The sequence below is a fragment of the Stegastes partitus genome, unplaced genomic scaffold (assembly GCF_000690725.1).
Source record: "Stegastes partitus isolate 25-593 unplaced genomic scaffold, Stegastes_partitus-1.0.2 Scaffold1594, whole genome shotgun sequence".
Classification (NCBI taxonomy): domain Eukaryota; kingdom Metazoa; phylum Chordata; class Actinopteri; family Pomacentridae; genus Stegastes; species Stegastes partitus.
Genome location: NW_007579325.1, coordinates 52536 through 80360, shown reverse-complemented (window position 1 = coordinate 80360; position 27825 = coordinate 52536). Strand labels below are relative to the sequence as shown.

Sequence of the window (27825 nt, the reverse complement as noted above, 5' to 3'; positions counted from 1 at the left end):
GAGTTCTGTTTGAGGTAGGAGAACTTACATTCTGCCTGTACCTGCTCCAAAAAACTGAGCGTTTTGTGGTTATTGAATGAATGCAGTCGATGGATGTAACTAACTAGCTCACTCTTCTTTTTTTAACCGCTTTTTAAACAAGGTTTTGTTCAGTAGTGTTAGCTAAAGGGCCGTCTTACCACGTGGAGGCAGAAATGATCATTAATTAAGCAAGTATACTGTTAATCAAACCCGATGTGACGCTTAATTTTCGTGTTAATGTGTAGTAGACGCAGCCCGCCACCGCTAGAACACGTAGTAAAAAGAAAACTCGACGTGTTCCTGCGTGTCAGATGAGCACCACACCAAATTTCTAGTTAAAAGTTGCCTCTTTTGTAAGAGCTTGCTTATTTATTAAAATTCGTAACCAACAGGACACAAAACAAGACATTTTTAGAAAATTTAGAACCCACGTAACAAATCGGCTTGCGTTTTATGATCCTAACACTTAATTTTCAACAGCCAAATGATTTCAAATGTTATGAAATGAAAAATACTTTATTTATCCCAGAAGGAAAATTCAATTTTGATTGGGTTTTATTTGCCGATTGTTCAAAATGCAAATACTTTTACACTTGAGGTAAAAATATAACTTGTTTTTACAGATCAGCTGAAGAAAAGTTCCAGTGAAACGAGCCATGTGGACCTGACACGTATGTATTGCAGTTTTGTTCTTCTATAGTACAATGAATGACAATCCCAATGATGATATCAATCACTACCCATCTGACCCATTCTTATGTTTGGGGAAGATTATTCATGAGCTTGTAACTGAGGGTTTGTGCTCTAATTTTTAAACTTCTAAGTGAAAAGAGTTTATTTTAATGATACCATTGTTTTTTTCAGGGTCAAGCAGCTGAGGTGAGGACAGAGTGTCGGCAACACAAGGACATCTGCCATATTCACTTGATTGGTTTGTTTTTAAGGTCATTGCCAAATAAATACAAATTGTGAAACAAAGCTGGTGTGTCTGGGTGTTCATTTTTTCCCCACATTTGAGTATTTATAGTTGCAAATAATCATTTTTATCATTGTCAGAATTGGGTGGCAGTGGTGGAAAGAAACATTTATTTAACTCATACTTATTTAGGTTCTTGTTATTCAAATTTGATGCTGTTTTATTCTCTACATTTAGAGGTTCTCATTACTTCACAGATTAAACTTATACATTAATGGGTTGTCAAAGATTAAACCAGTGCCTCCAAGTCTTCTTTGTGACTGTCCATATAAAGCAGCCTTTACTTTGGACTCTTGGTACATTTTTACTAAAAGAAAACAAGATGGGTTTCCTTTAAAAACTTCTATGGCAAACCTTAATTCTGTTAATGTGTTTTTATATATACCTTTGTACATTAACTGGTGTAATGTACATAGTTTTTCCTGTAAAGTTTATTGTATTTAATATGCAAAGTAGAACATGGAGATAAAGTACAATATACAATGGAAATGAGTGTATTGCTGCATAATATTAACGAATGTCAAATGATTCTAAATTGTTTCACCTTATTAATTGTTTTTAAGTTGAACAGTAGCGTACTTGTTCTCATGTAAAATGGAAATTGAAAAGTTTAAATTTACTACAAACTAATTCATCTTGGGCTCATATGATCATAGAATGTGCTCCCAACATTCACCACACTTCTTTTCATGTAGTTTAACAATTTTTGAATTTGCAGTTTTGTGCTCAAGAGAAAGCAAGGTTTTTGTTTTTTTCTATCTGTCCATACAGATGGATGTTAGGAACTGTTCTTTTACTTCTTTTTAATCTGAGCTGTAACTGAAACTCCTATTTCCATTACTAACTCCTGTGCCAAGTCTGAATTACTCGCCCATCTCATTTTTTAGAGTTAAATTGTGAAAGTGGCAGCTCTGATCAGTGGTACTGGGGCTCATTCTGTACCTCCTGATTACTGCTGGGACATTGTGGTTGGCCACTGATACTCCTGTATCTTTTTCCATAATTGTGATGTTTTACAATCAGATTTTTAAATTCCTCTTACATTTCTTTTCTTTGTGGAGCCATGATGTAGACTTGCAGATAGACAGGCAGTAGGTCCAAAAATGACAAGTTCTTCTGTTCACAGCTCATTTTAACTATGTTCATACATTTAGGCTGATTGGAAATCACAGGTGTCCTTATTTAGTTAGTTCAGTGATCACAGTTTTGGTTTTTTGTTTTCTTGTTTTTTTGTCTTGGGTGTTAGTGATTACAAATGTATTTCCATTTGTTGCATTGTTTCTATTTAATGAGCTGAAGTGTCAGGAATTCTTAAGTTTTGATTTTCGAAACCCTCTTCTTGTCACATCATTCTACATTTAAGTGATATTGCCCAGGAGTGTATTTACTGTATATTGTACAAGTACTCTAAAACTCTACTTAATCACAATACTTGAGTAAGTGTGCTTAGTTTCATTCAGTGACTATACAATTAGAATATAATCATAATAATTATAGGCCATTCTGCAACATTAGTACTTTTAATTTGGACATTTAGAATTCCATTTTGTTATTAATATTTTTTTTTACCTAAATATTATTTTGGATGATATTTCATTTTTTATGATTGAAATAATGACAAAAATTCAAAATAAACATTTCGTCTTTAATAACGTGAATATCAAAAGTTCCATATATGACTTATGCCACCTTCTTTGGACAGTTTCAAGCTTTTATCTAATAAACACTAAAAAAAAAGTAACGTTAGCATTGTTAGCATGCTAGACGGGGGAGGGGGTCGTCCCCCGGAAGACGTTGTGCTTCTTCTTCGTGGGAGGAGCAGACTGTTGCTCAGTGCCACGTTGATGGAGACCAGTGGGGACGTGGAAATCTGCCTTGCCGGGACCCGGTAGCCTCTCCTGCTGTTGTTTCAGCCGTTAATCCGTGAGCAGAACTGAAAGGGGAACCTGTGCGGACGGAGGCTGCTTGTGTTCGTCGCCTATTTTATGTGTGCGTTCATGTGAAGAGCAGCGAAGAAGAGAAGGTAAGACGGCTTAGTGGAGTAATAAGATCCTTGTGTGGGTCTCCGAGAGAGTAACTGTCGCCCCTCTGTTTTATTCAGTGCAGAGGCTGCTAGCAGGCAACTACACACAACACCCCCGTGTATTTTTACTAGAACAAGCCGTACTATGTCCAGTGAGCGTGCACAATAAGTGACAGTCATGTTCATCACTGCTGAGACTCATTATTAGCATGCCTGTGTTGCTTTTAAATGGTTCATCAGCTGTTAGCTTGCTGCTAGCTTGTACTTTTGTTTGCTAATGTTAACGAAAGACTACAAAAAATACGCACAGTTCCTTTAGACCTCCTGTCACATTTATAGCGTTCAGCACAGCTCCAAACTGTAAGACTTTTGATGGCAGTCACAGCAGGCCTTTACTGTCACCCTGTAATCGCTGTAGTTACCTCTGATAGGGAGTAAAAGTCGGAGTAAAACCGTCATTACTTGTGTATAAACCTGTCTCCTTCAGCTAACACCATGCTATACCTGAGTAGTCTGCAGCCTGCTGCGTTTTGAGGACAGAGTCACACCTTTTCCAGTCTGTTTTATAATAAAAAAATGTTTAGTTATTGATGTTGAAAAGAAAGGGAGGTGTTGTGGTTGAACTGAATGCATTATACAGACATTGGTTTCTAATATTTATTGTGGGGCTGAACAGTTAATCAGAATGTTACCACAATATATCAAAGTGCAATATTTAAATTGTGATGGTTGCAATATTTTGCAATTGTAGCAGACCATTTCCTCTACCACTGTGACTCACACCACTGTCTCAATATCCAAAAAAAACTACAGTATGATTTTTTTTTTTTGCTTTTCATTTAATGCTATGTATGAGAGCAGTGGAATGAATTGACAGTTAAAATGGGATTGCTTGTGTATAAACCTGCCTCTTAGAGGTAACACTATACCATATCTGACTAGTCTGCCTCTTCTTGCCTTCAAAGAACAGAGTCACACTTTCTAAACACTATTTTCATGTATTAAAAGCTCACAGTTTGACCACAGAGGTACTAGAACCCAACAGTCGATTTGTTTTAGCTTGTATCTAAGGGAGTAAAAAATACTAATATATCAGCCAGTTTTGTTTATACATATATATATATATCACAAGCACTATTTTGAAAAACATTCCAGCATTGAGTTTCACAAACAACTGAGCAGCTTGCAGTGAAGACACCCCTTGACTCTGCACCACTGTTTACTCAGCTGTGATACGGTCTCTGCTACATGTGCTGCAGACAGCACTGAGTATTGCAAACTATGTTATGACCCTGTTTCTATATTATTCTGAGCATTGTTATCATGTTGTGTAAAATTGTGGCTCAAGTTGTGATATTGATCAAAGAAATGTTTTGTTGCATGCTGTTCTGCCCTGTTTTTCAGAGCAGTAGTATGGATGGGGAGTAAAAGTGTGAATTAAACCACAATTGCATATGTATAAACCTGCCTCATGCAGTTAGCACTGCTATACCTGACTAGTCTGTCTCAGTTTAGCCAGATTCTCTCAGCTATCGCTATGGCTGCACATAGACATAATCATAAACAACCAGTCAGTCATTCTTATTTTATTTTTCTCTTACTTTGTCAATATGTCTGTGTTAAAGAGCTGCTTAACCTTATGTTGTTGTTGCAGACAGCCAATGACTGATTTTTTTTTGTATATAAATAAACATCCAGCCACAATAAATCTGTCACAGCTGACAAAGTTGAGCACCTGTCTAACTATGAGGTTAATTTCAGTGCTAACTTTACATAAGCAGAGTTACGATGCTGGTACCCCTGAATATTTGTATGCATATACACACATGGCAACTAAGACAGAGAATACTGAGTCCATGCTGTAAGTGACTCACAAGCTGTATGATTTGGTTACCACATGATAGATGGCAAAGTTTTTCAGTTGAACGGCACCACAAACTGCTACCTTCAAGATGGTCATACAACACATAACATACAACTGAACACTACAAAATTCTTGAAGCTAGCATTTATGTTTGACTGCATTAGTTGGAGCTAAGTGTGTCTACAATAAAAGGCTGACAATTGAATACACACACTCATATGTGTATTGAAAGAGTTGTTAGAGGCTGTGTTTGTTCCTGCTGTTTATATTTGCATTAAAAGAGCCGTTGATTAAATTCAGTTCTTTTTCTCTGTTGAAGTGCTTTTTAAAAACATATTGACAAGTTATATGGATATCTGTCTTTGTTCTGTCACTTCTCAAATCGAGAATTTCCAACTACATAATTACGTTGCGTAGATTGCATTCACGTTGGCGAGGGATCTTTGCACAGCCAACAACAGGAGCCATGACAGCTATTATAGCTGTTCATTTAAGCATGAACCTAATGAGAAACCGACCAATATAAGCTCTGTTTTATTCCTGTCAGACCTGAAATACGTCAGATACTCTGTCGTCTCTGGTGATTCCCTCAGGAGCCAAGAGAAAGCAAAATAAAGCCATAATTTATTCTAGTTGCCTCTGACAAGGTATCGGATATCGGTATAGAGTAATCGGTTACATCTATGTGTTTGTCTGTTCGTATATATAATGTTGTGATTACTGTGTGATTGTTAAAAATTTGCCTTTATTTCTCCAGGATGAAACTTAAAGAGATCAACCGCACAGCCATCCAGAGCTGGAGTCCTGCACAGCACCACCCCATCTACCTGGCAACAGGTATGAGCATGCAGCAAGCACCGCCGGCTGCAGCTGCTATTTGTGGTTTTGACAGGACATTATATCATTTTTGTCAAGCATTCTAGCCTTTTATACGGCAACACAAACTAATCTGATGCCCTGAGCATGTACTTCACTTGTTTGTCGTTTCAGTCTACTGGAAAATTGCAGACACAAAAAAAAGCTGCAATTAATTTAGTATATTTGATGTTATCTTTGATATAACAAAGGCAAGATACAAGATTTCATGGTGTATGTCTGTTCAGCTGCTTTGAATTTAAACTTGGACTTAGTTTAGAAATAAAAGTAAGCAATTTTCACTTTCACGCCTGTTTGCTAAAATCAGAATAAACTGTGATGAGGGTGTGCACCTTCTAAGATAGATTCTGTGGTGATTGTACAAAATGTATGAATGAAATGCAATATATATGAATAGGAATACATGCAGGGCAGTATTAGTCTGTTGTTTTCCAAAAGTTATTTTTCACACTTATTCCTAATGTAAAATGTAAATTACTTTAAGAATGTGCAACTTTGGTTCTAGTAAGTAGTCTGTCATCACCCTTTGTGGAGTTGAGCAATGTCCCACCTACAGCACTATGGGATTGTAACAGTAATATACTGTAGATAACACGCATTTTAACTAAGTTTTGTGTTCAAAATTTTGACACCAAGATTTTAATGTTTAATTACAAATGTATATCAGTTCCAAATATTGGTTGCTTGTAGCCCACATTGCTAGTTGTTGTCATCAGTATCTGCCCCTAAAAAACCACATCAGTTGACCTCTAATTTAAGATCCTGTAGTTGTCAAATTTTTTGTATATTTGCGGGAAAAAAAATCTTAATTTGTTTGTCAGAATTGTTCTGTAACACATTTCTGCTGATTGACCATTTGACTGAGTATGATTGCTGCACCATACCAAAGGCTCCTGTGCTCTGTTTGTGCAGGAACATCAGCCCAGCAGCTGGACGCCTCCTTCAGCACCAATGCCTCCCTGGAATTTTTTGAGCTGGATTTGTCCGAACCCTCTCTGGACATGAAATCATGTGGCAGCTTCACCTCCACTCACAGGTGGACAGAGCTTCCTGCCACACTAACGGGGTTGACTTTCTCTTCTTTCTAACTACCATTCAGCTCACACAGGTTCTCCTCTCTCCACACAGGTACCACAAACTAGTGTGGGGTCCCTATGGTATGGACGGTCAGGGCCACCCGTCTGGCGTCCTTATCGCAGGAGGTGAGAACGGCAACGTCATCCTGTACGACCCTGCAAAGATCATCGCTGGAGAGAGCGACGTGATCATCGCTGAGAGTGACAAACACACTGGACCAGTGAGAGCTCTCGACGTCAACCCATTCCAGGTAGGATCCATTTCACTCTGCTTAAAGAGTCCATGTTGTCTATATTATTCCCTTTCCGTCAGTTTTTTATATATCTGCATTTTTGTGCTTGTAAAAGATCTGCAAGTGTTGCCACTCAAATCAGTGTGGATGTGAAAGAGCATCAGTAATACTTGATGTTTATAGATACAAAAAATTGGAAACAATCATGAAATAGGCTACATTATGAATCAGCTACAGCACATAAAGGCATATCTTGTAGACAGTTGGCTACAGACAATGGGAGTTCCGAGGTGTCCTGATTGAGGACGACCCTAGGGAAAAGTGAGAAAAGCTCAAGTTAACCTATTCAAATGTTGTCTTTGGTTCAAAACCAGAAAAAGTATTTCGTTAAATATCTTTAAAGTGCTCATATTCTATGTTTTGCGTTTCTTCTTTCCTTCACTGTGTTGTATTGATGGATTTTGTGCATGGAAAAGGTGAAACAGAGAAATCTGTTCCGTTAACTGCCTAAAAATCCCCTTTTGAAGTTCAGGCTTTTATTCCGTTACTTACCTCAATCACATTGTAGCACGTTGTCATGACGTCTGCCTCGCAGCTAGTTTGAGTTGACAGGTCTGACAAAGAATGAGCAACTACCTCACAGTCCAACACCATTTCTGCTGCTTCTGCTACTTTTATGTCCCTGCACTCATACATGTGGAGCTACATTACATAACCGACGTAACCTCACTTTTGTCGAGGCATCTGTCCAATCAGAGCAGACTGGGTTTTTTTAGGAGGCGAGCCTTAAGGGCTGAAATGGAGTTTTTCAGACAGAGGCTGAGAAGTGGTGCTGTAACAATGTACAGTATGAGAAAAACAATGTGCTTTTTAAACATTAGAGCATGCAAACATATTTTAGTCAACTCCAACAATACAATGCTGAACCTGTAAATGTGCATAATATGTGCTCTTTAATGTTGTGCATACATAGTGTCTGTTTAAAACTTAACCAAATGCAGCACTTTGTTTTGTGTTTTTCCCTCTTTTTCTGCAGACAAACCTGGTTGCATCAGGTGGGAATGAGTCTGAAATCTATATCTGGGATATGAATAACTTTGGTTCTCCAATGACACCAGGACCTAAAACACAGGTATTTCTTTCTCTATTAACAGCACTTTTTTAGTTTCTAGTATATTTTATACTTCTCGTTTACTCATTTAAATGTACTTGAATAAGTTCAGTGATTATGCTGTCTTACTGTCTTCCTGTCAAATTAACGGCTTAATGATGTGCAAAAAAACAACAAAAAACAATTGTTATTATAATTATTATATTGTTTTTTTTACAGATATTGCAATATGGGTTCAAATTTTAGTGTTTTTTTATTAAATAAAAAAAATGTAAATGATGATGTAATATTTTTTACGCTCATACCCAACAAACCCTTATGTCTTAGGAATCTGATTTTTTTTTTTTTTAGCATTTCTAATAATATTTTGTTACATATTTTATCTTGCTCCTGTGATTTGGATGTTACAATTGTACATATTAGGATTTAAAAATGATTTTGAATTATTTTTCTGCCCATGGAATTTGCTTAAGTTATTTGTAAAATGTCACCATAACAACATCGGCGCAGCCTGACGTGTAGTCGTAAAGTGTGCATTTTTGTGTCATCCAATGATATTTTGAAAGCAAATCTACCAGCTCATATGTGTAAATAACAGTTTTTCACAGTTTAGATCCCCATAATAAATAATTTAAATTAAAAAGGGCATGTTTTTGTCTTAAAGCCTCTGGAGGACATCAGCTGTGTGTCATGGAACAGACAGGTCCAGCACATCCTGGCCTCTGCAAGCCCGAGTGGCCGAGCCTCGGTGTGGGACCTTCGCAAGAATGACCTCATTATCAAAGTTAGCGACCACAGCAACCGGGTACGTTGTCAACGAAGCATATGCTTGCTGTTTGGAATTAAAACACAGCTACATGTTCTCACAAGCCTTCGGCAGTGGTCTAATGTAACGACAATGCCTTTGTTTTCAGATGCACTGCTCCGGCCTGGCTTGGAACCCAGAGGTGGCCACTCAGCTGGTCTTGGCCTCAGAGGACGACCGGATGCCCGTCATCCAGATGTGGGATTTACGTTTTGCTACCTCTCCTCTCAAGATTTTGGAGCATCACACACGGTAAATATATTTGTTGACATTTTTACAGCCTCTTCAAACTCTGGGTTTTTCACACTTTGCACTAGTCTAGAAAATATTTCTCCATCCTGAATATATCTTCTAACAATTTTTTGAAAATGTTCTTCTCTGTATATTATTTTTGAACCATGCTATATTTATTTTATTAATCAATATGTTTATTTTCTCTCAATCTGTTTTGATGCCTCCTCTCTGCTCAGCCAAAAAGGCTCTGAACATTTTTGTTTCATGAATGTTGGTCACAGCTGATTTAGTCATGGCTTCTCTGTTGTGCTGAGGAGCACACAATTTCTTGTTTTTTTTTTTTTTTTTTTACAGAATCTGCAATTAATCAAGCAGTTTATTTTTGGCCTTTTTTTTTTTTTTTTTAATGAGTAGAGTAATTTCAACTAAATATTACTATTTGAAGCTTACCTTAATTGCTAATCGTCCTGACAGAACTGCAGCTGACATATAATACATTAAAAAACAGTCATGAAGTTGAATATTTAATGATTCTTTCTGTTTTGTGAGTTTCTGGGTCTGATGAATGGTATCATTTTGGCATTTTTTTTCAAAGACAAGATGCATTGCAAACCTGCCGGTAATTATCGGGGGTATAGAAGGTTAAAGCATAAGTCTATGGGTGTATGTGTATGTATATATATATAAATAGTTTTTTTTCTTATTGATTACAAATGCCATAAAAATAAATACAACCCAAAAACAACCATATATATCTTGTAACATTTGTGCTGTTGAGCTCCATTGTTCTTGCATATTCCTTTATTACAGTGAAGATGGCCTCTTTAGTTTTTTTCAATCAATCCCACAGACACTTCCTGCCTGATTGCCTGATATATTTACCAATGAACCAAATGTGGACTAATCTGCTGCTGAAAATCATCCCCCAATATGCAGTGGTTTACCAAGTTTGAGGAACATCAAAGTCGAGCAGTTTTACAAACTTGTTTAGCCTTTTTCCAAAATCGAAATTATATATTTGTGATTTTTAAAAAGATTTATTTCTTCAGTATTAACCAGCAGACTGCAAAGCCAATAAAAGACTGGAGAAATCCTGAAGCACTGAGAGACATGCTGTTGGTTTTGGTGTTTTTATTGGAATTTCTTTACAATAAGAAGATAATAGAGTGTCATTAGTCTTATCCCCTGTGCATATGTTGATTTCCATTAGTATGTGACTGTGCTATTCTTCAAGTAATTGCCCTGTTCTTTCCGTACAGGGGTATCCTGGCCATCACCTGGAGCTTGGCTGATCCTGAGCTGCTTCTGAGCTGTGGGAAGGACAGCAGGATTCTGTGCTGGAATCCAAACACAGCAGAGGTAAAAGGTTTTCATGTAGATTACTCAAGGTGTATTACAGTGAAGAAGACTTTGTGATGTTCTAATGTGGTCTTTTGGTCATTGGTGTGTATCTTCAGGTTGTGTATGAGTTGCCCACCAGCAGCCAGTGGTGCTTTGACATCCAGTGGTGCCCCAGAAACCCTGCGGTGCTGTCGGCCGCTGGCTTCGATGGACACATCGACATCTATTCGATCATGGGAGGCAGCAACACGGCACAGAGCCAGAGACATGCTGACCAGGTAGATCTTTAAAACAATAGTGTGTGTAATTAGGAGGCAGTTTAACTTTAAGAGAAGGACAAGGTAAAAAAAAAAAAAAAAAAATTTCTGACTGGATATTTTTTACTTCAAACAGGTCTGCATATACTGTATGAAATCCAACTGCAGTCTGCATTTTAGGGGATAACTTTTAAACTGACAGCATGTTGCCCTTGTTTAATTGCATGGATGAAGTACTTTTGGAGAAACCACTGAAATCAGATTCCTTACACGTGTACACAGATTTAGTCATGAAAGCTGATTCTGAATCTGATAAAGCCACAATGAACCTGTTAGCTTATAGCAGGTTTAAAGAATAACATATGATTATCCTTTTTTGTATTGTATTATGATTTTGTTGGAATGTTTTGCAGCTTGCGGCTTTTCTTATTATTAATGCATCAGATACTCTGTGATTGTGTGATGCTATTGGGCATTTAAAAGCAAACAGATACTTATCTGTTATGTTCTCCCACCTCCGTCCATGTTTGTGTGTAACCTTGCTCTGGTTGTCTCTGTTGCAGATCAGCAACTCGTTTGGAAACATGGATCCTTTTGGGACCGGACAAACACTGCCTCCGCTGCAGCTGCCCCAGGCTCCGGCCCCTCCAGCGACAGTCAACCCACTGAAGAAGCCACCCAAGTGGATTCGCAGACCTGTGGGGGCCTCATTTTCCGTGAGTCCCAGTCCCTATACCTCATGTTTACTGGAAGGCAGGCTGTTTTTTTTTTTCCCCCACACCTGAAACATTTAAAATCTTTTGGCTTTTCTTGTTCCTAGTTCGGTGGGAAGCTGGTGTCTTTGGAGAACACAAAGCCGAACCCTCAGCAGCCTCAGCAGCCCACTTCACACGTTGTGCACATCAGCCAGGTTGTTACAGAAACAGCCTTTCTGAAGCGCTCCGATCAGCTGCAGGCCACTCTGAGTTCAGGCAGCTTCGTGGACTTCTGCCAGGGAAAGATCGATGTGGCTGAAAATGAATTTGAAAAGACTGTTTGGTCTTTCCTCAAGGTATAAAATCCAGCAAGAGTCTTCTGTTGAAAAACCTGGAAATGTGCAGTTTGCAAAAAAAGTAATGCTGTTATTCTTTATGATGTTGACATGGCTGTTTGTGTTTTTAGGCTAATTTTGAAAGCGATATCCGCAGCAAGTACCTGGAACTTCTAGGGTACAACAAAGAGGAACTGGCCTTAAAGGTGACTGTATGATATTACACATGTATTGGCTCAAAACATGTCCTATAATATACTAAAACTGATTCTGTTGAGTATTTTCTTGTAGTGCATTTTGTGATTAATGTGTCTGTTTTCAGATTTCTGCAGCACTAGAGGAGAAACCTGCCGAACCTCCAAAGGTAAGATTGTTCAAAGAAGCAAAAGCAACAGTTAAGTATTTTGGAAAATATGCTCACAAGTTCAGTGAGAAGATGGATGCCACTCTGATCTCTGTCCAGTCAATATTAATCTAAAGTCGTAGATGGTAAGCTTGGCATTGCAATAGACTGGAAACAGGAGGGAAACAGATAGACAGACTCTTGCCAAAGCAAACTCAATCCACCAACCAGCTGCTATGAAGCATACCAAATAACCCTCTGAAACCCAAAAGGCACTGGAAAATTGGCAAAATTACACCATTTCTGAGAGTCAGAAACGGTTAAAGCAGAAATAGTCCTCAGATTGGCAACTTTCCATCTGTGATTATATCGTGTGACATACATTCTGTCAGAAAACGTCGCCTAACATAAGCTTAAAATTGTGATATTTCGTCATCATCATTTTATTCTACAGGTCTCATTCAAAAATTTGCAAAAAATAAACCATTCGGACCAGATCCTGTAAAAAATTAAAACTTGTATGATCCTTAGCACAACTGTCAAGTCACAAGAAAGTCGACAACTTCCTCCTCAGTATACAATTTTTGAGCCATGCTACATTTATTTTATTGGTCCAGTGTGTTTTTATTTTCCTTTGAGACGGTTTCACGCAACAAATTGAGACTGTATGAAGTTAAGGACGCATCAGAGTGAGGCGTGGTCTCGCTGGCTAATCATCGCTTCAGTTCCACAAGTTGCATCGTTCCGTTAAATAGTTCTGAATGAGGTCCTTTAGTATTTTAAAACACGCAGTGATGTGAAATGCACTGAGCAGAAGGTCGAGGGTTCAAGCTCCAGCACCACCAAGCTGCTGGGCCCCTGAGCAAGGCCCTTAACCCCATCTACTCCAGGGACGTTAGTGTGGCTGACCCTGCACTCTGACCCCAGCTTCCTGGAATATGCAAAAGAAGAATTTTACCACCCTGGACCAATAAAGTTTTTATTTTTTTTAATTATTATTTTTTAAATTAGAAATTTAGAAGGCTACACCTGATGTTTTAATCAGCACTTGCATAAATATAGTTATCAAATATATAAAAGACAGCACTATTTCGGAGTAGCAACAGCTCAGGATTGACTCTTTGTTCCAATGAAGGCGACAAATTAATAAAGTCAAGCAGATCTCTGAGTGGAGACCATAGTTTGGAAAAAAGCCAAAGAGCACACAAACTCAAGAAAAACCAAGTATCAGCATTCAGTTTGAATTTAACCCTTGAGTAAAGATCTTGTATAACCAAACAGTACATTTGCACCCCAGAGAGGGAGCAGACCGTAAACACCATCCACATTTACAGGGAAGAGTCAAAAGTCCAATGAATCACAGCCGATTCAAGAATTACTACAGCCAAATCGAAAGTACTCACAGATCCAGTTTCCAGCTTTCTGTGAGTAGTTTCAAATGGTGAAGCAGAATTTACAGCACTGAGATAAGGCTCCTTCTTTATGATGCTTGCAACACTTCCTTATTGCGCAACACAAGACAGAGGCACACAGTTTGTTTCAGCCAAGAACTGTGGCTCTAATTACTGCCAACAGTAGTGGTTCAGTTTGTTGCTGTGCCAGTGAATGAATGTGAACGGCACAGTGAGCAGGAACAAATGGAGAGTACAGTAGCGTGGTGAAGGGCAATCTGAAAGCTTCCAGCCAACTGTTGTAAATTTAAAACACTGGCTGGTTTTGTTTTTGTACTTGTTAATGTTTTTTTGGACTGGAAAGGCCAAACAGCGCCACAATACTCAGATTGCATAACATATCAAAATCACTGCATTTTGTAATAAACAGTGGCAGCTTGTTAACACACAGGATGTATAAATATTCATGTGGGCTATTTTGGAAACCTACATTATGTAACATTTAAGCTCATTAAGAGAAAATATTTAAAACAATGGCAATGCTAAACTTGCAAAGACTGATTTGTTGACTCCTTCGGGTGCAGCAGTAACACAGACACGTCATCACAGCCTTACCTGATATGCTGCACCTCCTAGCCAACAGTTGCTTATCTACACATCCAGCAGTTATTAAATAACATTATCCTACATTTAAAGTGGTGTCTGTGTCTACCTGATGAATATAAGCCCCAATCTTCAGTGTTTTTTGCTCTGTTTTTGGTCTCTACCACCACCTCCTGGAGGAAATATCTGGCTCTTCAGCTGCGATATGTTCCAATATGTTTACAAACTAGTCTTGTAGCTGTGCCTGCCTGTTGTTTGTTGCTGAGCAGGTCAACAACAGCATCATGAGAGTGATGACAGTGAAACAAAGCAGCAAAGTTTTAGCTGAACAGCTAAATTTGAATGATAGCTGTGCGATCGCTTTCACATTGTCCTTCAATACATTGTGGTTGTGATAGTTTACTACTGTATTACTGATACTGTTTACCAATGCAGGGAAAAATGCCAAATGTAAAAGAATATTTTCATCTTTTAAGAAATATAACTGCGTTTTTCTTGCTGACAAAAGCTAACGTGGCTCTGTCACTGCAGAATCAGTGGCCACAAATGTTACTGATACTGGGACTAAATGGTAGCTTTACATGCTCTAGGTGGACTATGTGATGAGGCCTGTTAATATTTTTACAAGTTCTACAACCATTCTGCACGTCAACTACAAAGATTTTCACAATTCTGAATATATCTTCCAACAACTTGCTCCTCTGTAGACCATTTTTGAACCAAGTTGCTAATATTACACTGATTAATGTTTTATTTTTCCCTAGTTCTCTTAATTTGTGTCTAAGCTTGTCCCGTATTGGCTCAGAATATTTATTGCTCGCAGCTGAGTTGCTAATGGCTTCATGGTTGCGCCACAAAACACAGAATGTTTTGTATTTTAAACATTTCAATTTTAGCAAATTGTTAACCAGTTTTAAACTAGGATTTGATTCTTTTTTACCAACGGAACTGCACGCCACACAAGACTGTCAGAAAGTTGATAATCTGACACTTCTTTCTGTTTTTACACTTTCTGGCTCAGATAAATGGTGTCATTTTGGTAAGTTAAAAAAAAAAGAAAAAAAAAAGAGATTACATGCTTTTCAAACTCGCTGGCTCATTTTAAAATATGCCTGAACTGGCTGACAGATACAGATCATTTCACACTGTCTGATTCAAGCTCGTCTAACAGGTGCACAAATCCCACCCTTGTCCAAATAACCAAAGGTCTCCCTGACTCTGAGTCTATATCTTCCCTCTCTCTTCAGGTGGATGTGCCTGCTCCAGCCACTGTGCAGCTTGTACCAGACCTCAGCATTATGCCACCTGCCGACAATCCCGAGGCAGCGTTCGACATGATCGCTGCTGCAAACCTGCAGCCAGAAGCCCCAGTTGAACTAATCTCCACTCCAGAACCAGAGGCTGAGGATCCAACAGCACCGGCGGTGGAGCCAGAAGATGCTCTTATCAGTGAACCAGATGCAAATGTGGACCAGGTTCTCCCAGAGGAGGAAACTGAAGAGGCTGAGGAGAAAGAGGAGCAGATTGAGGAGGAAGAGGAGGAGGAGGAGGAGGAGGAGGAGGAGGAAGAGATCCCCTTGGAGGAGGTAGAACTTTATCATTTTCATGGATGCTTCAGAATTCGCGCTGGGCTTGTGGGCTGTCCGCATCCCTGCACACACTCTGTAAAGTCATAAAGGTGATGTTATTTATTCTGGCTGATTGGACCTGTTGTCAGGACTGTGTGGGCATGAACACACTGGGTTCAACCCAGAACATACACTTGAGGTATTTTGGAGTAGTCAAGTAGCTGCTTGTTTGATGTGTTTGTGGTAACTGCCCCAGTGTCAGAGCACCTATTAACACTCAGAGAGCCACATTTAGTCAATGAGAACATCCGTCAGGCATTCAGCTACTGGTTCATATGAGCTCAGATGCCTTGTTGGTGTAATTCCAACTCTTATATAATTAAAAAACAAATAGGATCAACCATTAGAATTACAGTCAGCAACAGTAAAACAGTTCAATGTGCTAAAGTCATACAATGATTTCACATTTCTGTAAGATAACATTGTCAAAATCATTGTTGGTCAGCATCATGAGGTGTTTCTGTGGTGCTTCAGGAGACGACAGCCGCAGTGGAGGAAGAGTCCAGTCCTGTGGAGACACCAGCTCCGGCTGAGATCCCACCTCCAGTTCCAACCCCTGCAGGAGGAGTCAATCTCAGCATCAGTCAAGGTAGCAACTCTGTTCATCCCTCATGAGGTTAACAAAGTCTTCAGCTCCATTCAGACAGGATTAACATTACAGAGGGTGGTGAGGAATAAAATATTGTTATCCTCAGTGATCCAACTCATCGATCCAGACAGAATTTTAACCATTGTGAAATTTTGGTAGCTTTGGACTTTCAGCAGGACAAAGAAAAAAAATAGCCTCTCCAGGGAGGCATAGGAGAGTTAACAAAGAGGCCAAGGTATTATGTTAGATACCTTTAGGTTAAAAATTGTGGTGCTTCTCAGAGTCACACCTTAGTCAAATTTGAACACATCCACAAAACACATCCAGTGCTTCTAGCATACAGTGTCACTTCTGATGTCCCTTGGATCTGCTTCTTAGAACATGCCTGGGAATCATCATTTTTAGGTTTTCTTCAGTATCAGAATAGCCCAATGACAGCTGTCTGTACATTAATGTGTATGTTACAACTGGAATCAGTGGCTGCAGTGTTTGGTTATTGTCAAACATCTCTTGTTTTGTGTTAGATGTGGATGGGCTGATCACACAGGCTCTGCTGACTGGAGACTTTGAGGGAGCTGTGGAGCTCTGTCTCCATGACAACCGGATGGCGGACAGCATCATCCTGGCTATAGCTGGAGGGACTGAACTCTTAGAGAAAACCCAGAAGAAGTACTTTACGAAAACACACAGCAAGATTACCAAGGTAACAACTTGGAGAATTTTTAGAGAGTTTTTTTAAATCAAGGGTGTATTATCAACGATGTGACTGTGTGCTTGTCCTGCAGCTGATCAGTGCAGTGGTGATGAAAGACTGGCACGACATCCTGAAGACATGTGACCTGCAGAACTGGAAGGAGGCGCTGGCCGCCGTCATGACCTACGCTCAGCCTGAGGAGTTCTCTTCCCTCTGTGGTGAGTTCACATTCATGTTGTTCTTTGATATCAGGATTTAACCTTTGATTAAATGTTGTTGTCTGTCAGCTTTCTAACCGACCTTGTTTTTGTTAGATCTTCTCGGTGGCAGACTGGAGGCAGCAGATGATGCTCAACTGCAGTCCCAGGCCTGTCTGTGTTACATCTGTGCTGGCAACGTGGAGAAACTTGTGTGTTGCTGGACCAAAGCACAGGATGGGCATTGTCCTCTCTCTCTACAGGTCTATACAGTATATAGAGTGTGCAGACAGATTTACTCCAGTTTAGCATCTTAAATCTGTAATAACTGGGAGTTTTTTGCAACTTGTGGGCAGTAGAAACAAGTGAGAAACACTGAAGCATTAACACCTTTTGAACAGACACAACAAACTTCACTAACAGTTTTTTCTTTGCATATTAAGCAGTTACCGAGCATTTTTATAGTTAATTTTAAATTAGGGTTTTTGTGTCTACAAATAAATGCTCTTTGTGTGCTGGTTGAGTAAAAACTAAAATCATAATTCTACAAGTTTTACAAAAGTCATAATTCCACCAAGGGACCAAACACATTTCTAATTAAGTCATGCTTGCTGCATTTTCATCCCTCAGGACCTGGTGGAGAAGGTGGTGGTGTTGAGGCGTGCAGTAGAGCAGACCCAGCAATCCGGTCCGGCTGCTATTGGCATCCTGCTGGCTGAGAAGATGAGCCAGTACGCCGGCCTGCTGGCCTCGCAGGGCAGTCTGTCCACTGCCATCGCCTACCTGCCTGACAACACCAACCAGGTATATAGCTTGAAATGCATCCCTTCTGTGGGCATGTGTAAGTCATTCCTTATTAGCTCCAGATCCAGAGATACTTACAGAGAGGACAAAACACAAATCATGGGAGAGGGACGACACAAAGTTAGTGACACGTAAAGGTGGTATAAAAATGTATAGAGAGCAAAAGAGGAGATCATAGGCAGTCAGCCAGCAGTTGGGCCTGTAGCAGCATAATTAAGGGATGGTTCAGGGCCACCTGAACAACCCAGACTGTAAGAGTAATCTGAAAGGAGCGTTTTACATCTAATCTTAAAAGTAGAGAAGTATCTGCCTCCTGAACCCAAAGTGGGAGCTGGTTCCATTCTGCTGCTGACAGGTCTTCATGTTTAAACACTAAATCAGCAGCTCTTAAAAGTTTAGTCAAGAAAAGGCTATTAAAGATTTTAAAAAGTCCCAAATTTGAATTGCAATACAACAGAAGCAATCGATAAATTATTGTTTAATTATGAATGAGATAACAGGCAACCATTTATATCTTTTGCTGGCTCGTTCAGTGCAGTAGTTTGTTCTTGTATCATTTCAGCCATCTATTGTAACATTGTGCCACTTAGTAGCATCTTTCGCTCCCATATTTACCAGAATGATGCAGTCGGTGAAACACTGTATTACTCTGTTAGGATAGAATTAGTACAAATAAAGATATTTCTCATGTTGACTTTAAACCCAAACTTGAGTTCAGCTGGTGCAACACACTGCTGGTGTACAGTTTACCGAAGTGATTTAGAGACACAGCGACTAACCTAAGTCTCGTTTCTTCCAGGCTGCCGTACAGCAGCTTCGTGACCGTCTCAGTCGGGCTCTGGGGCAGCAGGCAGCGACTCCGGCTGCAGCTCCAGTGCAAACCCAGAGAGTTCCTGCTCAGCTGCCTGCCCCTCAGACTCAGCACGGCTCAGCCCTGCCTCGCCATCCGTACACCCCAGTCCAGCCCGCCATGGTGCCTCAACCCGCTGCAGCAGCTCCGGTGCCCATGCCTACGCCTGCCTCCGCCCCTGCACAGCCGCAGTATTACCAGCCAGTATGTTTCACTGAGTTTCCACTGTCCCACATAACAATGTTCTTGCAAGGATCTTAGTTTTCCACAGTTCCTCACTTTGAGATAAAGTGGCTCATAGGAGCCTGAATCGATGCGAAACCTGAAACCAGATGCGTTGAAGCCTGTGTAGTGTACAGCAGAAATCTGCACATTCTTTTCATCATGTTTACCTCTATACCTTCAAATTTTTATTCTTTTGCAAACAGATTTTTCATACAGACACATAAATCACACAGAAGTCAAACCCTGAAACCCAACATTAACATACAAGCACACGTTGAAATGGAAAGAAATTATCTAACACTAAGTAAGTAGTTCATCTTAATCCTCTGAAGCCCAAGCAGTTTCATGGCATTTTTTTTAATATCTCATCTCCCATTTTTTTCAGCCTGCATTTGAGCTGAAAAGTCAGATTTTTTTTTTTTTTTTTCGGAATCTGTTTGGAGCAATTGGTTTATTTTGAGCACATGTTGAAATGAGACATAGAAGAGAATAAAGTGATTTTAATGAAATATCATGATTGTAGGCTTAGATTTGATTACATGTCGCTCCACAGTTCCTGGCTCTGATGATTTGTGTAACTTAAGCCATTTTTTAAGACAACATGCCTTTCAGGTTTTTTGGGTTCAGAGGGTTCAGTAAAAATCTTAACTGAAGATGTTTTGTGCAACTGGCCCTGGTTGTCCCGATGTTTTAATGTTAAAACTCTTCACAGCTAGATGTCAGGATTCGCACAGAGTTCAATTTGGGGTTTATTAGACCTGAGGGCCGACTCGTCTCTTTCCTGTTCCTTCTCTATAACCTGACCACATCTCCACCCTAACTAACCACCTGGTGAAGTGCTCATTGCTGTTGTGTTGTAGTTGTTTCATCAACCAAATTTCCATTCCAGCCAGGGTTGAAATAACAAGTGGTTAAATGTGCTTATTGCAGGAGGGGGTTCATGAAGCCAGATTCTGGGATCAAAGTGCTTCATTGATTGTGTCAAAGCCTTCTTTCAGGGTGTTTTGTTCTTGTGATTTGAACCTTGGCCCATATAAAGTCCTCTTTTGTGTCCTCTGGTTGGATGCTCGCGTGTTGTGGCGTTGTTGTTGTTGTTGTTGTTGTTGTTGTTGTTGTTGTTGTTGTTGTTGTGGTGGTGTTATTCGGTGCCCCCTCCCTCCCTCCGTCCCTCCCATGCTGCGGCCATCATTGCTATGTGCCGTGTGTCTCTGTGTGCTTCAGGTGAGGGCTGCCTCCACTGTCACCTCCTGGAGTAACCAAACTCCCACAGCCCTCCCCAATGTCCCTCCTCCTCTTCAAGACCAGCAGGTATACTGACCGCCCATCCAGCCACCACACACACCTCACACCAGAAAACTGTTCTGATTGATCGGATGATGCTTGATATCCCAAGCTATGGCAGCTGTGCTTTGTCTGTGGTAATGCCTTCCCCTAAAGCCACCCATCGCCGCTCTGCCATCTGTTGATTCTCTGTTTTTCTCTGTCTCCCGAGGCTGTGATGCATTTACTGTCCTTACTCAGTATTTCCTTTGCTTCTCCTGCGTCGTCATCATGAATGTGATCTATTGCATGACTTTATAGCTCGCTCCTCAGACTTCAAATCCGAATGCATGTAGCAGGAATGACATTATTTTTACACAAGAAGGTTAATTTAAGACTGGACAGTTCTGTTCCTGTTTCCAAGCTTTGTTATTACAATCAGAAAGTAAGATTCTGTTGTAGAGCATGGACACAATTATCATTGGACTGATGTGTTTAGTATCTTAAAACCTGATTGAGATTTCTTTTTCTCTCTCTGCAGATGGAACCTTCCAACCCCATGTTCGGGATGCCAGCTTCCGGCACCGCAGCGCCTCCTCCAGCCTCCTCTACTCCTGCGTACATGTACTCCCATCAGTACCAGCGTGAGTATTCTAACAAATTCTACACATTGCTGATGCGAAGATTCAGCTTTGCATAATCAGGAATGTGGTGTTTTCTTGTGTGTTTTTTTTGTTTTCTTTTTTTTTTTTAAAGAAAGTAAGGTTTCTACTTCTAAGTCTCAGACACATCATCATCAAGCAACAGTAAATTACATTTACACTATATGCAGTTCATTTGTCATAATATACTTCTATTCTGCCAACTGTTCACTCACTCATTGGTGTCGGTGAAGTGACTGTGAAGCTTGTCACATTTATAAGAGACAGGATTGTAACGATAGATGCCACATATCACCAACAACAAATCTTTTCAAGTCTTGTCTTTAAAACTCAAGCAAACATTTCTAACTGGAAATGTTTGACTTTGTAACATCGGATCTCTTGCTGCTGTACTTAATGTCACTAACAGATGATGTTTAGCATGTTTGTCTCTTTGCCTGTTGAATCTTTTGTAACCTATATTAGCACTTTAGCATGCACTGTACTGTAGCTGTCCTGCTGCATGATGTAGCTGGTGGAACATGCAGCAGTTTTTCACTAAAAGAACATCCTATGTTACTCCCAGCCTACCCCCAGGTCAACCAGTACCCACCTGGAGCTGGGGGGGCCCCTATCTATCAGCCTCTTCAGTATTCATCCTCTACTGCTCCTCCTGCAGAGCCCTCCTCCCCCCCTCACCCCCCTGGCTTCCTCTCTCAGTATACTCAACCCGTCCCGTCTCAGCCGGCGCCTCCTCTGTATCCCGGACAACCCCCCATCAGCCAGTGCCCAACCTCCCCTCCTGCCTCCCATCCTCTCTTCTTTCCCGTCTCCTCTTCCTTTTCCGCTCCTCCGGCCTCTGGAGTGTCTTTCCAGCATGGGGGTCCGGGATCTCCTGTGTCGTACATGCCTCCTCCTCCACCGAGCGGAGTCTCAGGTACACAGCACGACCCCGACCCTGGGCTGATCCCCGCCTCTCAGAGAACAGGTCTGCATGGCTCTAATCATCCTCACTGTCTCTGTCCTCCTCACAAACTCCCTCAGCCTGTCAGACGGCTGACACTGCAGTTTCCTCTGTTCACACAAACTAACAGGCTTTAATAAATATGTTCATGGATTACTCTAAATTTGCAGTATAGTGGAATCTCTAACTGACTCCGTAAGACAAGAAATAGAATCAAACTGTGAAGAATATCTTTACTGTCTTTCGTTACAGCCAGTTAAATTATTTTTCATTAGTGTTATCAACTAAATGCGATTATTATTTAAATTACATTTAGATGATGCATATTTATATGTTTTGTGGTTAAGCTGTAAGTTTTTAGTTCAATTGGAGTCTCCATTATATTGAAAAATACGTTAAAATGTTATCTTATGTCGTTGTTTTTAAAGTTTAAACCAGTGCAATTGTAGACACATTATATTTTGTGTAAGATGACAGTGATCGCCATCCATCCATTATCTATACACCGCTTAATCCTCACTAGGGTCGTGGGGGGCTGGATCCTATCCCAGCTGACTCAGGGGAACACCCTGGACAGGTCGCCAGTCTATCGCAGTTCTACACATAGAGACAGACAACCAAGCACACTCACATTCACCGGAGAGAACCCCACGCTGTACAGGGAGAACATGCAAACTCCACACAGAAAGATCCCAGGTGTCCTCACTGGGACGTGAACTGGCGACCTTCTTGCTGCAAGGCAATGGTGCTAACCACTGAGCCACCTTGCAGCCCGACAGTGATAGCAAGTAGTGTAAATTAATAGTAGTTCTAAAATAATCTGCAGGAGTTTAAATAAGGCTTATGTGCAACATGCAGGAAAATGGCTGAGCACTTTCTGACAGTCATGACTCCCCTGTTTCTGTTTGCAGAAGAGGGTTTTTCAACTGTGGACACAAACAAGCCAGAAAATACTTTATTTTATAAATATAGATATATAGAAAGATATATCAGTCATGCAGCTTTAACTTGTGCACAAACATAACTGGAAGCAGTTTGTTGTCATCTGGATGAAAGCAGGTACATTTGGAAGAGACTGAAATGCTGAAAGTTGAGATGCAGGTCGAATCAGAGATTTGTAGTCGACATCCAGGTAATTGTGTTTGCCAGCCTCGCACAGCTGCACAGAGTTTAGTTATTACCTGACTAGAAATATAGAAATAAGAGAGACAGAAATCATGGTTGTAATTGTGGCTTTTTAAAATCATTCATCTGAAAACAAAATTTGCACGTCTTGATATTTGATATCGTCTTCAAACTACAATCAAGATTGCATTGATCTTTAAAATTCTTAATGGCATGATATTTATTCCAAATTATAAATAAAAATAACAAATCAAAGTTTTGTTAATACTTTATTTGGTCTTCTATTCTGCATTTACAAGCAGCAGATGAACATTGAATAAATGCATTGCAACACAATGTAATCTAGTTGTAAGCTGATACAAGGGTTTTTCATGTATCTGTTAAACACAGATGTAGAATATGTTGTGTAAATTATATTTGTTGAAAATTGTCCTAATTTCTGCTCATTTAATGAAGTAGATTTTAAAAAACACGTATCCACATATAATCACTGAATATGTAGCGTAAGTATATTTAGGTGTTTATTAATGGATTAGCTTGTCCTTTGAGCAGCCATAAGAGGACATTAGTAAAACAGAGTTATTATAGTAGAAGATAGAGGTTCACTGTAGAGTAGTGTACATTAATAAACAGACTGTGTTTATAGCTGCTTACAACTACATTATAATGTGCTATAGTTTAATAATTGTGTGGAAAAACAATTAGAAATGCACAATAGGGGAATTTACAGTAAAGTGTTAGTGAAGAATGTAAAACAGACTGATGAGATTTTGTTCTCTCTGTAGGGCCTCAGAACGGCTGGAATGACCCTCCAGCTCTGACCCGAGCACCAAAGAAGAAGGTAGGTCTGCTCACCAAAGTATGGAACTGCATTCTGGCTTTAGAGCCACAAGTAGCTTTAAAACAGTGCCTTGTTTTTTCCTGACTGGTTGTACATAATGTGCATTTTTAAGAGGTCACAGTGTGTGATTAATTGAGCTTTATGGACAAATTGCCAAAAAAAACCTACCAGTGGTCACAGAAACATGTTTGACAAAGGTACTGACTTATGACATTTACTTGCTGCTTGCACGTTATCACACGTGACTTTTTACACATCTTATTGTTCATGTGCTGATATTGCTGGCTAAGTCACAGACGCAGTGAGAGCAGCCATTACATAGGCCACTGGGATAAAAGAATGATGTCGTTATTGATCCAGGACGGATTTTATAAACGTGCTGATTGGAGGTCATTAAACCTCAGAGAAATCTTTGTCATGGCGTCCCTTTACCAGCTAAATCCTCATAACTACTCATCTACTCAGGTAGCTGCAATGTTCCACAGTAAGAGGCTCCACCTGGTGCCGCAATCAGTCACTGCAGTAATCTCCAATACTCTGAGTGTGCATTATCTGGGAAAATTGTATTTTATTAGCAGGTCATGCATATTAAAAGATTCAGATCGGATCAGGGCCAGAAAACACTTGTTGACATCACTGTAAAATATGCTTGTCTTACTGCAGCAGATTCCACAGAACTACACCCCTCCTGCCCCCATCACTGCTCCCATCATGACTCCCCTGGGCGGCGATCCTCAGGCCCAGCCGGTGTCCTCTGGGGCCCCTCAGGCCATGGTCCAGGGCCCACATGGTGCCCAGGTCCCCTACTCAGGCATGCACCAGCAGCAACAGCTCTCACCTCCACCCATGAACCCTGCGATGCCCAAGACCAGTATGGAGGGAGCACCGGGAGCTCCGACTGGAGATGTGATCCAGGTACACAGTTGTCAGGTGTCTCTGAATGGATCGATTACAGCTTGTATCAGAATCAGAAATACTTTGCAAATCTTTATATTTGTGTTCTAAATAAGAGGACTGAAGTCAAATTGACACTATGGTTTTTGACGTATTAAACTTAAATGTGAAATGTAGCTGCATGTTTTTGGGATGTTAAAGAACTAATTTTAAGAACGCTTGACACCCTTCTTCCTCTTTCAGCCTCTGCAGTCGATTCCCGCTGAGAAGATCATGAAGAAGCCGATCCCTGATGAGCACCTGGTTCTGAAGACAACGTTCGAGGGTCTCATCCAGAAGTGCTTGGCTGTAGCTACCGACCCTGTGAGTCTGTGTGACAGAAAAAACACTGCGTTTAATTTGTGTGAAGCATTAGGTGTGTGATTGTGTGGTTTTTTTGTGTGTTTTCACAGCAAACTAAGAGAAAGCTGGACGACGCCAACAAACGCTTGGAAGCCCTCTATGACAAACTCAGAGAGCAGACGGTGAGTATCCAGCTGGGTTTGTGGCACCATTACTGGGATCAATTATATATCGTTATCATACAAGAATTACTCATGTAAGCCGGTTTATTCTCCGCGCTCATGTTTAGATTGAGTCATGAACAGATAGTCTGCCTTTTCCCACAGCTTGATTTGAGGATCTCATGAGAGCTCATACTTAAGTTTCAAGTCGACACCAAAATTCAGGAAAACACAATGTTATTTTCTGTGATAATGACTGTTGGAGATTGGGATTGTTTGAAATCTACATTCCAGTTATTTTTGTAATGTAGATGTTTTTCACCTTTCCCTTTTACACCTAGGTTATTTATTATTTGCTTTCTTTTTTTTCATTTATCAGGCAGGTGGGCAGTACAAATGCTGCTGTCTCACAATAAGTCAGTCGTTTTAGATCTTTTGGCACAATACTGTTTTAAATAACAGTGGCATCTTTTTTTATATCCAAAGACTCCATCCAAATAAAAAGTCGATGTTGAATTACATTAATTTAATTGGTTCAGTTTCTGCTGTAGTTTCAAATTGGTATCGGGAATAGTAGTACTTTATTTAGTTACTGTGAGTGGTTCATAGTGTTGTAGTATTATTTTTGGTCAGTCTTTTCAGCACACCAACTGTACAAAGCCATTACCATGACATAATTCTGTTGTTCTTCTCCGCAGCTGTCACCTGCCATTGTAGGAGGACTTCATAACATAGCCAGGAGTATAGAGGCCCGGTCCTACGCCGAGGGCCTCAACATCCACACCCACATAGTCAGCAACAGCAACTTCAGCGAGACGTCGGCCTTTATGCCTGTACTCAAGGTGGTGCTGACACAAGCCAACAAACTTGGGGTCTGACGAGGCAGAAAACCTCTGAACCACTCCTCCTCCAAGGGTTCGACCAGCAGCCGGTGGAGAGTGTCCGGTCTGGGGTCGGGCAGGCGTTAGAAAAAAGAAAAGAAAAAAAAAAAAAGTCAGCCACTTGTTTTACAGGGAGCTCCATTTGACTTGCAATGCAAATGATTCTGAGACGTAGGAAAATACTGTTCAGTTCTTCTTTGTGCCATTTATGTTTTTCTGACACAAACACAAGCCATGCTGTCAGTCGCACTCAGTGGTGAAAGTAAACTCTGAGCCAAATTAAAGGGCTAACGACTGGCTGACAAGTCGCTCTAAACATTTCTTTTTAAATCAGACTTGTTGTCAGAGGTATTTCATGAAGATGCGACAATCCTGTTAAAGCAAACTGGCAACGAGGAAGGGACAGATTCAGCGCATTGGATACGTAATTAAATATGAATAAATATGAAAGATATTCAATGAAAATAGAAGAAGTAGCAGGAGGTTTATGAATTTTAGGGGCATTTCTGTCTACATGATTACAATAGATGTAGTCATTTTAAAGAATAAAGCCAATCTCAGTGAATCATGTCTTAATAACAGACTCCTGATGCATGCTTTTAGCTCTCAGTTCATGCAATCATGCAAATGACATTTAGATTTAAGACGTATTCGCTTGTTCATCTTTATAGTCTTTCAATTTTTGTGCACTACAGCAATGCCAAGATACATTATAATCAATAAAAAAATAGCATTTTCACATTAAAGTACAAATTAATGCTTTATTTGTACATATAAGTGCATCATTGCTTGCATGCATTTTGCAGTAGATCTGCAAACCAAGCTGCACAGAAACATTATGGATGGATTCATTAAGCAAAAGTCCCTGTTATATGCAATTAAAGTAATTGAATATGTTTAGGGCCAGTTATATTTTAATTATTTGGCTTATTTGTTCTCTAAACCCCTCTTTCTGCTTTCACTGACTTACTTTCACCACTGGTGTCACTGCGTACAACACATTGGACCAAGGTATTGTCAGTGTGTGGGACACGTCAATGCAAATCCCACATGTTGAGGACTTTATTGATGTTTTATTTCGTTTTAGTTTTGTTATATTTTCAATGTAATCATGAGGCTCAGCAGAGTGCAATGAACGTTTTTCTTTTTATGGAATTTTTAAAGTATGCATGCTTAAACAAACGCTAGCAGTTACAGACATTACAGGTAATTATCAGCTAATCGATCGGACCTCAGAAGGAAAGCAGAAGCAGACTTGTAATTTTCATTCCAACTACGATGAGGGCTGAAGTCTGAGGGGTCAACCTCACTTTATGTTGTTAATAAAGGAAAACAAGTCTTTGTTTTAGATTGACTACATGCAATATTTTCAATAAATAGTATTTATTTACAGTTTTTTGCTGCTATGTTTTTTGTTGTTGTTGTTGTTTTTCCTTTAGATTCTTTTAGTTTCAGTATCATTTTCAGTGAAGAAATTCACCGCATGAATTATCCATCTCCTGGATCACCACCTCCCTTCACATGATTTTATCCAGAGTACTTCAG

General features: G+C 40.0%; 1 protein-coding gene across 4 annotated transcripts; it reads left to right on the top strand.

The window, feature by feature from the left end:
* Positions 1-3: 3 nt before the first annotated feature.
* Positions 4-27672, top strand: sec31a (SEC31 homolog A, COPII coat complex component). Of its 4 annotated transcripts, XM_008300822.1 has the most exons (29): positions 4-14; positions 3005-3020; positions 5642-5721; positions 6673-6796; positions 6889-7087; positions 8106-8201; positions 8845-8985; positions 9095-9237; positions 10479-10578; positions 10677-10838; positions 11381-11533; positions 11638-11868; positions 11979-12053; positions 12170-12211; positions 15432-15770; positions 16287-16401; positions 16926-17104; positions 17187-17313; positions 17410-17555; positions 17923-18096; positions 18896-19150; positions 20393-20479; positions 20973-21075; positions 21659-22060; positions 23947-24002; positions 24666-24917; positions 25140-25259; positions 25349-25420; positions 26098-27672. In XM_008300822.1, exons 3-29 carry the CDS (start codon positions 5643-5645, stop codon positions 26275-26277), a joined length of 4152 nt encoding a protein of 1383 aa, XP_008299044.1. In that variant the 5' UTR covers positions 4-14; positions 3005-3020; position 5642; the 3' UTR covers positions 26278-27672. The 4 variants fall into 4 exon arrangements, with proteins under 4 accessions (XP_008299044.1, XP_008299045.1, XP_008299043.1 ...); XM_008300823.1 differs by lacking the exon at positions 4-14 and having other exon boundaries at positions 2825-3020; positions 21659-22009; XM_008300821.1 differs by lacking the exon at positions 4-14 and having other exon boundaries at positions 2825-3020.
* The last annotated feature ends 153 nt before the right edge of the window (positions 27673-27825 follow it).

What these genes read in the sequence shown, in the direction of transcription:
- sec31a (XM_008300822.1), top strand. Translation starts at nt 5,643, where the DNA reads ATGAAACTTAAAGAGATCAACCGCACAGCCATCCAGAGCTGGAGTCCT. An exon ending in TCGACGTCAACCCATTCCAG is followed by an intron (nt 7,088 to 8,105) that starts GTAGGATCCATT and finishes CTTTTTCTGCAG; the next exon opens with ACAAACCTGGTTGCATCAGG. An exon ending in AAGAGGAACTGGCCTTAAAG is followed by an intron (nt 12,054 to 12,169) that starts GTGACTGTATGA and finishes GTCTGTTTTCAG; the next exon opens with ATTTCTGCAGCACTAGAGGA.